This window comes from Drosophila elegans, unplaced genomic scaffold (assembly GCF_018152505.1).
Source record: "Drosophila elegans isolate 14027-0461.03 unplaced genomic scaffold, ASM1815250v1 contig_208, whole genome shotgun sequence".
Taxonomy (NCBI): Eukaryota; Metazoa; Arthropoda; class Insecta; order Diptera; family Drosophilidae; genus Drosophila; species Drosophila elegans.
In genome coordinates, this window is record NW_024545578.1 from 15,094,582 (window position 1) to 15,107,491 (window position 12,910).

The following is a 12,910-nucleotide window of genomic DNA, read 5'->3' on the forward strand; positions in this document are numbered from 1 at the left end:
GTTCCGATTATCGATCTTTAGTCAATAACTTCAACGGACCGTTATAAATATTGTTAATTTATTTCAAATTATAACTTTTTGCACAATAACATATTAATTGAAGCTTTTATTTAAGAAAATAATTTTTACTAGATATACGTTTAGACACACTCCGAAAAACAAACATGATGCAACACCGCCGAAATGAAACTGAATTAAAATTTTCAAGCGGCAAGTGTACGCACCTCCCAAATTTTGTGAATGAACGCACGCACACATACGAAAATGGTCACCCACACGCAAACAAACACATGTTGCACCGGCGCCAATGGCAGCGGAAGCAGAAAACCCGAAACAGAGATCGCCGGCAGGGAAAGTCTCGGGCATATGCGACTTATAAAGTACGTTTCCAAAAATTTCAATTTGACATAAAAGAACTGTATTTTGGGACAAACTTACAAAAACTGAATTGCTAATACATTTAAGAAAGAAATTTATAACATTTAAAAAAAGATTCCTCAGACAAATTTTGTTAAAATCCGAATTAGAACTCATAATAAAAATTTGTATAAGATCGACGATTTTGTTTTTGCAGAAGGCGCAAGGGCTTAGATGGAAATGAAACATAAATGCCCCGCTAATAATAGTGTAGCGCACATTACGTGGGCGTTCTGGCTCGCAGACAGTGTAAAGGAAACAGCCAAACTACATACAAACAAACATATATTAAAAATACAGAAACAAGGCAGGAAAAATGTGAAATTCACACGGCATCCGGACAGCAACGTCGGCCGTCGCTTATGTTTTTTTTAACCCATATGTTGCTGCTTCTTCTTTTGGAAAACCACATGCATCACAACAACAGCAAAGCAACAAGAACAACGAAGGAGATCAACAAGTGAGACGGTGCATCTTATCACAACTGCCGCCAATAAGTGGAAGTGGATGGGTCAAGATTTGAAATATGTAGTTCGGCTTGCATTACGAATACACTGAACCAAAAGTTACTTGATTTGCCATAATGTAAATATATAATTTATTCAAGTATGTAACATGGTGCCTTTCCAGAGGATAAAACTCTAGCAAAAATTACTAAGAATATACCCTCAAAGCTTATCATATAAATATTTTTAAAACTCCGCTTGTCGGGGCCTTCGTTTTGTTAACGAAACAAAAAAAATGTATTTTATCGTTTTACCCTTTTTAAATTATTTCAAATTTGTTACACATGTTTAAATTGACGACTACTTAATACAAATATGACAACAAAATTTTCACAAATTTAAAAAAAAAATTGATAAAAAATTTATTTATTTGTTGTTAAAGTTTGGTCAAAAATTATTTTATTTTTTTGCACTTGTTTATGTTTTTTATATTTTATTATTTTAATCTCGGATAAATATGTTACCAGTTATTATTAATGATGTGTCTTGAACAAAAGTATCTCATTCTTTAAATTTTTTTAATTTTTTTTCGCGAAGATTCTAGTTTGTTCAGAAGGCGCATAACGATATTTTTTGTGTACCGTGCGTAACGACAATTTGAATATGTTGATCATTTCACTCAACGAAACGTAACCGACGTGGGAAGAAGACACGTCTTTTCTTCTATTTTCCTATCCAGCTGTCCACTTGATCCCCCTCTACTCAATTTTCTCCTCCCACAAATTTTGGTGCAAGGTGCATATGTATGTGATAAAAATAGTATTTTGTGGCGGTTTCATTCGTTTGAATGAGTTTACGGGTTTCGGGTTCGGGGATTTCGGCTATATTTTATAGGCCCGACCCCATGTTACTTTTATATTTACGTCCGGGAAAGTGTTTTGGTCATTTGTCAAGCTTCCGTTATTATTTCTTTATGAATGAAAAATCCCCACTTCACAGGGTTTGGATTTTCCTAATTTATAACATTTATTTTGTATTAACTTGCTTTTAGCGTCAATTTGGTTTACTATGTTCGCCGTGGGCATCTTTTTGGAAATGATTAGCTTTTCTTATCCATCGCATGTTAATGGGAAGTTTAAACATAAATACTCATAAAAACTACCAACGTGGGTTCTCTTAACCGATTTTCGAATACATTTAACTGCTAATAGGAAAAAGCTGTTAGATAGATTTATGGATGCCGTTTGAGTTTTAATTTTATATTGAATTTATGGATTTTTAAATGTGTACTAATGGTGGATCATTAGAAAAAGATAGTAAGGCTTTTTTATTAAAAACTATTGTTTCTTTTCTTTAATTTAAAAGCTCTTCAACACATTTTAAAACTAAAAATATCAATTGTTTTCTATTACTCACCAAACGCAATCCGTATCAGTAGCATTCACCACAAACCAGAATTACTCAGAAGTCCTCTTAGTTATATAGTTACAGATTTCGGCTTGATCTGCGGATTAAGTCAAATGGCCGTTTGGTTTTTCGTTTATTGTTCAGAGAGAGTTTACACGCATATTATTTTGTTTGTTGTAGTATACAATAGACACTTAACGATTTCCATGCAATGTAGTCATTTAGTTAAATGTTATGTAGCAGTTTTTTAGGTGTCCTCTTGAGTTGCGATTGCATCATTACATAACTTGAATTTTTTTTTTTTTTGGCGCGCTAAACATAAGCTTAAAATTTAATCATGTTTGTTGATTGTTTGCGTAAACAATGAACCTTAAATGAAATACTTAATAAAAGATCGCATGAAACAATGTGTGTGTTTTCTTTTGTTTGTGTAGGTGTGTGTGCTTGTGTGTGTGAGAGCGTTGGTCGAAATTGGCAGCTTGATGGGATCAGGATCGGCATCAGGACCTCCTTCTTCTCCAGCTGCTTGTGACGATGCCAACTCCAGCTCAACGGCAGCCAAATTAGGAAACGATAAAAAAACTGCAACGAAACGAAAAAGGATATTAGTTTGAGTGTTATAGTTTTGTATTCAATTATCCTGCGCACAAAACTATTTACTTAATTTTATTTGATTCTTGATAAGCATAACTAGGCGAGTTGATATCGCAATGTCCGTCTGTCCGAAATTATCATTTTATTGTGTTTAGAAGCTATCCCTTGAGTTTTGATCGAATTCGACTGACTATATCCTAAAGGTAATATATATTTGTCACACGGAACGTACGGATTTATTCCGATTATTAACGCTGTGTAACTTTCGCGCAGTGGAACTATTCAAACGTATTTTTTTATGTGTTCGCTGATAATGTTAAAAAATGTTTTTGATCGGACATCTACAACATTTATTAATATCGATTTGGTTTGTTTTTAAATATCATATGGTTTTATATCATTTTCGATTCATTCCGGTACTGGTATTTCAACTTAGCTAACGCTATCGTTTATTTTGATTTTCAACCATAAGTCCTGAAATCAAGGCATTTGGGAAACCCCTAATTGAAAAATTATGATTAAGAAAAGAGAGTTAATTTAAATAGGATACAAGATTTCCTATCAAAACTTAACAAACTTCTCGTCCAAGTTATAATTCCGCTTGAAGGGTAGAAAATAGTGTGAGTCACAAAAACCACAAATGGATTACAAAAAGTCTTATGACGAATAAAACGTTGTCACATGCTTAAGAGATTAATTTATTGGGACCACAACTCGGTCTTCCGTTTTCTGATTCGGCGATCACAATGAAATTTAAATTTTATGTTTGATTCAAACTTTAAACTACTACTGGAAATACGAACTTAAGGTGTTTTCAACTTACATCTCTTAATAAGAGGAAGAGTGATAAAGACAAACTATTTAAAAAATAGTTTTAAGAAGCAAAACTAAGCAATATAAGTTATTTAAATATTGTCAATCCATTAAATTCTTACTTACTTTATTCTCGACTCATCGAACGCAATTTGGGCCCGCCTGCGGATCGGTTCCCCTGGCGTCCAGCGTCCAGCGTCCTTCCCGGACCCACCTACTTGTTGTTAATGGACAATCGCTCGACGCTGGCGAGCAGCTCATCGGCGGTCTGGGATACAACCTGCTCCTGGTCATCGCTGGTGCTCAGGTTCTGCAGGCGCTTCTCCAGCGCCGAGAGGTCCTCCAGCTCGCGCTGCTGCTTCACCATGTAGCGCAAAATCAGCGTGGTCAACATGCACATGTCCTCGAGGATCTTGGCCGTCTCCGGCGTGGGATGATCATAGCGATTGCGCAGCAATCTCAATTTGGCCTCGGCCAGTTCCAGCGGTGACTTGTTGCTGCGGTCGTACATGTGGACACTGGCGCCGCCCTGCAGCAGAACGCCCACCACAATGTTGAAGTTGTTGGAGCTGGCCGAGATCACAGCCAGATGGAGTGGCGTATTCCCCAGCGAGTCGACCACGTTCGGATTGGCTCCGTACTTCAGTAGCTGCTGGACAATGGGTATGTAGCCACGGCAGGCGGCCAGATGCAGGGGACTGCGATTGTACTCGTCGGCGGCGTTCGGATTGGCCCCGCTCTCCAGGATGCGGTTGAGCAGCTCGATGTTGCAGGTGGAGGCGGCGGTGCGCAGTTTGCGGCCATTGGACTGGACAAGTATGTTGCTGTAGCTGTAGGAATGCTTCAGCCTCTGCATCCGCGGACGCATCTTGAAGCTCTTGCTGCCCGAGGGTAAAGTGCTCGGATGGATCAGGCTGGGCAGATACTCGGCATTGGGGCCATTGGGATTCAGCGGCAGGGGAGGCAGGTGCGGCAGGGCAAAGTGCTCGCCCCGATCTCTGCTCAGCTGGAATGATGCATTCGTGCTGGGATTCGAACTCATGTTCAGGTTAAGGTTCAGGTTGAGGTTGATGTTCATGTGCGGCCACTCGCCGTGCGTGTTGGGCGACGAGGTGGGCGTGGGCGGCATCGCCGGCGGCGGCGGCGTTATCATGATTCCCTTGGAGGCGCTGGTGGGCATGGGCATCGGCGTGGACCTGGCCAGGACCATGGCCATCGACATGGGCGACGGCGGCATCGACATCTCCACCTCCTCCTTGGCCGCCTCCACGCCGGAGGTGGAGGAATCGTTGTTGGTGGCCGCGGCCATCTATCGGTCTTACTTGGCTTGCGTCCTCCGCTCTTCGCGATGCAGTGCGTTTGTGCTCCCGGTTCCAGTGTTCGGTCCTGCGACGAAAATTCTCTTCCCAGGCACGCGCTGCTTATTTTCCTGTCTGTATTGTTTGTTTATTTTTGCTTATTTTCCTGCCTACTTTGGTCACTCTGACCACAAGTTATTGGTGTGACCCTGCCGCCTTCAAGTCTATTTATCTTTATCTGAAAATATTATATTACAGCAATTGTTGAATAGTTCACAATTTAAATTGTTTTTGGCTCACCTGGATCTGGAATCTGGTAAGTGGGGTCAGGAGGAATAATATTTTCGCACCCAGACTGGATTGTTTGTATTTGTTTTGGCTCTATCGATATGACTAATGTGCTAGCTATCGATTGGTGTCTGCGATAGATTGAGTGCGACCTATCGATTTTTACCAGGGCTGCCTAACATTTAAAAGAAAAATTAAGTAATAGATTCATTTAAAATGTACGTATATTTTATAAGATTTTTAATAGAATATTACAATACAAACAAGAAAGTAACAAAGTAGAGTATCTAAATCATTTTATAAATAATCTCCAAAATTGTGAAGTTTCTAATATTATTTTAAGAACAATTGTTTTTTTTTAATTCTCTTGTTTGGAATATGAACATTTTTGGTAGAACAGTTTTTTTAAGCCATGTCCCTTATTTTCTATCCCGTTGGCAAGCTCAGTTTAAAAGTAATAAATCTAAAACTTTTGCAACCGTACTTTTTTTGCTTACGATTGGTTTATTAGTTTCTAAATTTGAAAATATCATTATCATCATTACGATCGAGAAAAGCACACTGATCGTGATCGTCATTATTTAAGTTTCTTTAAAAAGAACTCAGTTAAATAATGGTCCAAAGTCGTTACGTTTTACTTTTGTCATAAAATTTTCAATCGATTGGCATTCACAGCTATTATAAAATATAAGTCATCACCATTTTGAACTAAAACTGGTTAAAACATCTAAAAATTTTATTCATAATTCGTGCTTGATTACATATATTCATTTTCTAACAAAGCGGCACGGAATGTCGTTTTCCAGTAAACAATTCGACTTGAAATTCAATTGGAGGGTTACACACAATACATGGGCGTTAATACAAATTTCAAAATCAATGTGACAAAGTTGACAATAAATTAATGTGAGCGACAAAGTTCTTTCTTAAATCCAATAACACAACATACAAAGCGTATTTCGTTTGGTAATCCTGGAGATAAAGCCTCGGAAGTGGGAAAATCAAAGACTACAGGGGAAAACACAGATTCATTTTTTCAGGCTTGGTGGTGGGAGTGTTCGGTGTTATTGGGTGGGGAGTTCCCAGCGAGTGGGCTGATTTAGACCGCAGAAAAGGTGCTCAAAGTAAACGAAAAGGAGTGAAACGAATATAAAGTACACAGACGATAGTCGAAAGGATCCCTCTGAGAAGAGATCGATACAGCGAAAGTGGTCTAAATCCTTCTTGCATGCTATTTCAGGAAGTTGATCGTCTCGATGATCTTGTTGCGATTTGCGTGCATGTATGCCTTGGTGTGCCACAGCATATTAATTAGTTTCTGATCGTCCTTTTCATCCATGGCAATGTCCTCGCTCAGCTGAGGATTGAACCTGAAGTAGGGTATTCCGATGGTGCTGCACCAGGCGCGAGCTCTGTCCACCACTCTTCCATCGGAGCAGGTGGCCTGGTCCACCAGCAGGTTGCCTAGGAATGGTACATCTTGTATTATGAAAACTATTCCATACAAATCCATTGTTTAATCTTACCAATGGTGGAGATGCCGTAGGCCAGTTTGGCTGTATCCCAGATGCTTTCCGGTCGGAAGACATCAATGTCCTTCAACTCGGTCACCGGGATGTGACCCGTTCCCAGTGACATTACCACGGAAACAGGTATGGCCTCTGCTTCGCGTCCAGCACTGCGAAGAGCCATATTATACTCGTGGATCTCGGTCATGGCGTCCAGCGTTGGGTTGTTGGCTATCAAGCCTCCGTCGAGGAAGCGACCGAAAGCTCGGAAATATGATGGAGCCGCTCCGGTGGCGCGGGCAGCACGCCACACCAACTGCTCCTGCGGTGGTGGCGGCGGAATTCTGCGGTTGTCTGTAAACCGAAGAAAATTTAAAGACTCTCTCGAAATCAATGATTTTCCCACTCACTTATGGAAGTCACAATGCCCAGAATGTCACTGGCACTCGTATAGTTGCGGAATAGATGCAGATCGACGGGCTTGCGGTCCGCCATCACACCGGTGACCATGATCTTTGGGTGCTTGATATCCGTCATCACGTTGAACTCGCCCAGGTTGTCCTTCAGAATGGACTCGAAAAACTCACTGTTGTAGGGCCGTGAGCCCACGAAGCACTGCTCCTTCATGCGCAAATAGAGTCCCATGCACTGGCGCATCGTTTTGCCGCAGCCCAAGGCCAATGCCAGGATTCCGCCCGTGCTGGTGCCGGCAATCCAGTCGAACATGTGGACAATTGGTGTGCGCGATAGCTTTTCGATTTCGAGCAGCATTTGTACCAAGACCAGTCCCCGAATGCCGCCACCATCCAGGCAAAGTAGACGCCCTCGTCCGTACGGCTTGTCGCCAATTTCAGGGCTAAAAGGCGATGTGGGCGACGGCAACTGCTCCGGACTGGCCGCGGGTGAAGCGGGCGTACCCGAACCGCTGGCCAAACTGCCGGATGAATTGTCCTTCTTCATCTCGTCCGCATTTACTTTGGTAGTGAACATGCCCAACAGGGCATCCATTATGCTTTGACCCTTCAATTCCTTTTCAGTGTCGACCACAACTGGTTTTCTGGAATAGGAATAGTGCAAAGGCCTTTAGTTTCAATGCATTTTGAGTCTTACACATTTACTTACTGCGCTGGTGGTGGTGGCTTCTCCAGAATTCCATTGGCCGCCGCTCCCAGGAAACCGCCCATCACTTGTCGACTTGTGGTGGCCAGCATGTTTTCAATATGCTCTCGCTGTTCCACGGATTCCGGTGCCTCCGGCGGTATGCCATTGTAGTTGCCCTTGGCATTGCAACCGGGCGGACATTTCGATCCAGTCTCCTTGCAGCGTTTTGCACCCACAGAGTGTAGTATGTAGAGAATTTCGTCTTCTTTGTTGCCACTGGCATCGTTGCCCACCATGTGGCGAGGGCTTTTGCCATCCTTGTTTTTCAGGTTGATGTCACAGCCAAAAACAACCAGACACTGGACAATCGGCACCAACTTCTTTTCGATGGCGATGTGCAGAGCTGCGTTCCCCTCCGTGTCCAGCACATCGATTTCCGCATCGTGGGCCAGCAGTGTGACTACGCACTCAAAACGATTCCTGGCCACCATCACGTGCAGAGCGGTGCGGCCATCAAAGTTCGTGGAGTTGACATCACAGCCCTCCATGATGAGGGCATGAAGGGTTTCGCGGGAGGAACACCAGTGCAGTGGAGTGCCACCATGTTTCATGTCTTGTGTGTACAGTTTGCTTATGTTCGTGCGCAGAAAAGTGGCCACCGAAGTGGGTGCGGACGTCTTGTACAGCTTGCTGATGTTCTTAGCATTGAGATTGACATCGGCGCCAGCCAGGAGCAACGCCTTCACGTTCTCCGGCTTGTCGGTGAGGCACGCTACATGAAGGGGTGTATATCCATCCGAGTTGAGGTGATTCAGGTTCACTGTGCTCTTGTCCGTGATGAGCTAAACAAATAAGGGTTACAATTTGTCTACAATCGATATAGACGGAGTGCTCACATTGATAATCTCTTTGGTGGTGCTGGCGGCATAGTGAAACACCGAATTGCTGTTGACATCCAAGTGCTCCAGCTTGCTCAACGGCAGCAAGGCCTTCACCATCTCTATGTGGCCCTGTTTGATGGCCAGTTGGAAGGGCGACATCATGCAGGTGGCATCCGCCTGGTCCACGCACTGCAGCATCTTGGGATTGCTGATATAATCGATCAGGTTGAAGTAGGCAATCAAATGGGACAGCGTCCATGAAGGATTCTCCGCCAGGGCATCGCAGGCCTTTTGCAGCCCATTAACATTGTAGTACTAAAATATAGAGGGTTTTAAAAACAGAACCAATTTGTTTGAGATCTTCTAAAGCACCTCTTTGACAATGCTGACGAACACGGGCAGCCTTTGCATGAAGGCATTGAAGCGTTCCTCGGCTTCCTGCTGCACCGGGGAGCGGTACAGACTAAAGGACGTGGTATTGGAGTCCGAGGTGGGTCGCTGCAGGATGATCTCGTAGACGGCACGCTTGTCATTGCTGTTGTAGGGTGGTGCAAACAGCACCATCGCATCATCGCGGGCCAAAACCTGAAGCGTTCCCAGCGATTCACTCTTTATCTCCAAGACCTTATTGGCCGGCTGATCGCCTCCCAGCAGGCGCTGAAGAACTGCGGTCGTAAAAAGTACATATTCAATTATATAAAAGTTGACAGAGGGTATTTGTGGGGGGACAAACACATTCTCAGCTAGTCTACTAAACACTCAAGACGTCAACACGACAATGAAATGTAACGATTTAGTGGGGTGAATACCAAACCCGGAGGCCAGGGCTCCAAAGGCCATCCACGACATGACTCAAGAGTGCGGAATGGACTGCTGCGGATGCTGCTTGAACTTTGAACGTGGCGGATGAGCTGGCTAATGTGGATGCGGTGAACCTGACAGAGAAATAATGGCCAGTTCGTTAGTTACATGGGTGTGGGTGAGAGTAAGTGGTTGCTTTGGATGGGTTGCCAAGAAATCAATAGTACACATCTGTGGCCAATCGGGAGCGAACAGATCACCCGATTTTCCCCATTGTTAGAATCTTCCCTTTTCCGGCTTTTTCTCATCTAAACCTAATCATTAAAATGACTGGCAGAAAAAACTTATTGTTCTGTGGGTCAGTTACTCATATTTGGGGGAAAAAAAATGATGCGTAAATTAGTGGAACACTAATGCCAACTGATATTTTTTGAATATTTTAATAAACACTTTTATGAACCAACCATTGAACATTTTCCTGTTCTGCTGCTAAGCGTTCTTATCGCACAATTCCAGTTTAATCACTTTAAAAATCTCGCAACACAAAATAACAAACTGAGCTGTTTTTTTGCAAACTTTTTTTCTAGCGGTGGCAGCTTTTGTCAGCGATGGCACTTTGGCATACGATTGTTCGTGACTAGTTCGTCTAGTAGAGTTCACAACCTTAATAGTTATAATAAATTCAAAGTATATGTTTTTAAATTACCACAAACACTTAACAGAAGCAATTTTCAATAAATCCAGAAATAACACTTAATTTGCTTTAATTCTAATGAATTTACAATGCTGATGCGGTCCTGTCTAAGCACACCTTAATTTAAACTAAATGTCATTTAAATAAAATCGAATTGGTTCGAGTCTGTGCTAAATCAATATCGAAGTTCTTAACCATTTGGGATGTAAATTTGTACAGTATTTTCTTGGTACTCCGCCACGGTCACACTTGCGAATTAGTAGAATTGTTAGAATATTTACCGGATGCCATTTGTTTGCAATAGAATTTAGAAACGCGTTAAAGAGCAGTGGCTAGTACTGAGCCAACAGTTAAATTCCACGTTACCAAATTGAGGACAACCTCGCCCGGCTGGCGCCTACGATTAGATCGCATTCCTCGCCGAATAATCATTTGGCTACCCAACTTGAAGATTGAGGCGTAAATTGCACTCCACATTGCAATTGCACTAGCAGTTAACAGGCAAATCAAACAAGTAAGTGCAACGGTCATGGAGGTGGAGGTGGAGGCCATCGGACCGGCGGAGGGCCAACTGGGCGTAGTCGGGGGACTGGCGGCCGTGCTGGCCACCACCCCCTGGGTGGCTCGGGCGACCCCCTCAAGGGCACGAGGCAATGGCAACGCAAGTCTCGCCGCCACCTTTGCCATTATAATCTGGCGAACTTCGCGGTTTCAGTGCCTGTTCGGCTACTGCCGCCGTGATTCACGACTGTCCAGCAGCAGTAGCAGCGGCAGCAGCGGCAGCAGCAGCAACAACTGTGACTCCCAACCGCCTGACGTAATTATGCACGTGCCCTGACCACAACTAAATCCAATTCTGGTCTTGCTGTACTCCCACAGGTACAGCAGATCCCGAGGATGCAGAACAATCCCAGTCCACAGCTGCCCTGCAAGGGCATCCTCAAGACCTCGCGCAGTTTCGACAAGTCGGGAGCCAGGTGAGGTCATCTGAAAACGCCAGTTAAAAAGAAACCCTTCTTAACTGCCATCCTTCTCCCTTCAAAGTTTTCGCAAAAGTGCCAAGTTCGATGAGCTGAACGTGTTGCAGACCTTCCATCCGACCGACAAGGACTACGGACATATGAAAATCGATGAGCCCAAAACGCCGTACAACTATACGGAGAACTATGAGGATAATAGGGACGAATTGGACACGGAGCTGCTGGTGGAGAAGTATGTTTAATAACCACAAGATCGTCTTAAGTTTAGAGAAGAGACTGTCATAAGTCAAACAGTAGGATTAGGAATACCAATTGCTTTACCAGAAAATGCGTCTTAAATTCTCAGTTAACATACATCTTATTTGCAAACGTAATTGTTTTTTTGTCTTATCATTAAGAGATTATAAGCGTGTAGATAGTGACATCTTTACAAAATCGAGAGTCAATATTTTTGCAAGATTGAGTTATTTTCCCACTTATACTTATACCACTTACACTTATTTAAAGTCAAGCGTCAATCTAGTTTATATATTTAACCCTAATATAATTAAAAACTAAAAAAATGTTTTAGTAGGCAATGTATACATTTGTTAAACCGCACAATCCTTGCAGACTCCGCATAGCGGCCAACACACAGCAGTCGACGGAGAGCATTGAGGATGAGGGCTCTTCCGGCGACGACCAGCCACTGAGCGAGGAGGAGCGACGTAAGTGCCAAGAACCACTCAGATTGCAAACGTTTTTCATGTACTTGGGTTGCAGAACGACGGCGGGAATTTGAGCGACGTCGCAAGGCCCACTACCGCGAGTTCGAGGCCGTCAAGCTGGCAAGGAAACTGATCCAGGAGGAGGACGACGACGACGAGGACGATGAGAAGGGCGCGGATAGCCGGCCATCGGGCTCGGCACAGGGCGCTTCCACTTCCGGCCGCTTTGCGAGCAGTTCTGCGAAAAATTCGAGCTCAAATGCCGACTCAGCCACATCCCCGTCTACCAGCGCCGGCCACAACATGGACCTGGAGCCATCGAACAACTAGAAGCAATATCAACCCATCAATCAATCACTAATGTTTACCTAGCGGACAATGGACGATTCTGAGGGCAGCTCATCCAAACAATGAACTAACGAAATTATATCAAGTGCTGTGCGAGCGCGGAGTGAGAAGTGGATGCTGATTAGCGATTAGCGGCGAGGGTCACTCGTGATTAATGAAATTTACCCAACTAAACACGAAAAACAAACCGTCGCCAAGGAAATTCGTCATCGAGTAGTGAGCACAGCCGTTAAGCCAAGGCATTACTTGTTGCAAATTGATTTTACAACACACACACACACACACACTGTGCATCTGGTCGGAGAATCTGATTTTGCGACCCAAAATATAACTATCGTATGCGTCTCAGCCGTAGCGTACTGTTGCGAATGTAGTTAAAAATGTCTTTTAAATTGATATCGCTACGGATAGCCGTTGAATTTTAGTCCAAGTCTCCCGTTCGCAGCTCCATTTGCATTTTAATTGATTGGATGCCCAGTGCCACATCGGGTATAACTTGTTGTAACTAGCGTTGAAGTTGATTTGGCCTTACTTTTAGTTATTTATTAATGCGATACTATTATGATTACTATTAAGTTTAAGCCATCGAATGCGAACGTTTCAATAAAGAGAGCCCGAAACCCAGTT

At 43.3% G+C, this 12,910-nt stretch overlaps 3 protein-coding genes across 4 annotated transcripts; 1 reads left to right on the forward strand and 2 right to left on the reverse strand.

Moving 5' to 3' along the window:
- Positions 1-2,340: 2,340 nt before the first annotated feature.
- Positions 2,341-5,373, reverse strand: LOC108150363 (poly [ADP-ribose] polymerase tankyrase-1). Its single transcript, XM_017278500.2, has 3 exons — positions 5,276-5,373; positions 3,804-5,213; positions 2,341-2,852 (listed from the first exon to the last, which is right to left on the reverse strand). The coding sequence occupies exon 2, from the start codon at positions 4,984-4,986 to the stop codon at positions 3,892-3,894; it is 1,095 nt and encodes a 364-aa protein (XP_017133989.1). The 5' UTR covers positions 4,987-5,213; positions 5,276-5,373; the 3' UTR covers positions 2,341-2,852; positions 3,804-3,891.
- Positions 5,374-5,981: 608 nt separating this feature from the next.
- LOC108150338 (85/88 kDa calcium-independent phospholipase A2) lies at positions 5,982-10,152 on the reverse strand. Of its 2 annotated transcripts, XM_017278465.2 has the most exons (8): positions 10,019-10,152; positions 9,563-9,688; positions 9,126-9,418; positions 8,769-9,068; positions 7,894-8,714; positions 7,182-7,828; positions 6,790-7,125; positions 5,982-6,727 (listed from the first exon to the last, which is right to left on the reverse strand). In XM_017278465.2, the coding sequence occupies exons 2-8, from the start codon at positions 9,600-9,602 to the stop codon at positions 6,495-6,497; spliced, it is 2,670 nt and encodes an 889-aa protein (XP_017133954.1). In that variant the 5' UTR covers positions 9,603-9,688; positions 10,019-10,152; the 3' UTR covers positions 5,982-6,494. The 2 variants fall into 2 exon arrangements, with proteins under 2 accessions (XP_017133954.1, XP_017133955.1); XM_017278466.2 differs by lacking the exon at positions 9,563-9,688.
- A 336-nt stretch (positions 10,153-10,488) lies between these two features.
- LOC108150220 (protein phosphatase inhibitor 2) lies at positions 10,489-12,907 on the forward strand. Its single transcript, XM_017278263.2, has 5 exons — positions 10,489-10,762; positions 11,128-11,225; positions 11,293-11,460; positions 11,841-11,935; positions 11,991-12,907. Exons 2-5 carry the CDS (start codon positions 11,146-11,148, stop codon positions 12,263-12,265), a joined length of 618 nt encoding a protein of 205 aa, XP_017133752.1. The 5' UTR covers positions 10,489-10,762; positions 11,128-11,145; the 3' UTR covers positions 12,266-12,907.
- The last annotated feature ends 3 nt before the right edge of the window (positions 12,908-12,910 follow it).

Coding starts and splice junctions, on each gene's coding strand:
- LOC108150363 (XM_017278500.2), bottom strand. CDS start 4,986: ATGGCCGCGGCCACCAACAACGATTCCTCCACCTCCGGCGTGGAGGCG.
- LOC108150338 (XM_017278465.2), bottom strand. CDS start 9,602: ATGTCGTGGATGGCCTTTGGAGCCCTGGCCTCCGGGTTTG. Junction 8,715..8,768: donor CCACCAAAGAGATTATCAAT/GTGAGCACTCCG, acceptor TTATTTGTTTAG/CTCATCACGGACAAGAGCAC. Junction 6,728..6,789: donor CTACGGCATCTCCACCATTG/GTAAGATTAAAC, acceptor TACCATTCCTAG/GCAACCTGCTGGTGGACCAG.
- LOC108150220 (XM_017278263.2), top strand. CDS start 11,146: ATGCAGAACAATCCCAGTCCACAGCTGCCCTGCAAGGGCATCCTCAAG. Junction 11,461..11,840: donor ACGGAGCTGCTGGTGGAGAA/GTATGTTTAATA, acceptor CAATCCTTGCAG/ACTCCGCATAGCGGCCAACA. Junction 11,936..11,990: donor ACTGAGCGAGGAGGAGCGAC/GTAAGTGCCAAG, acceptor CTTGGGTTGCAG/AACGACGGCGGGAATTTGAG.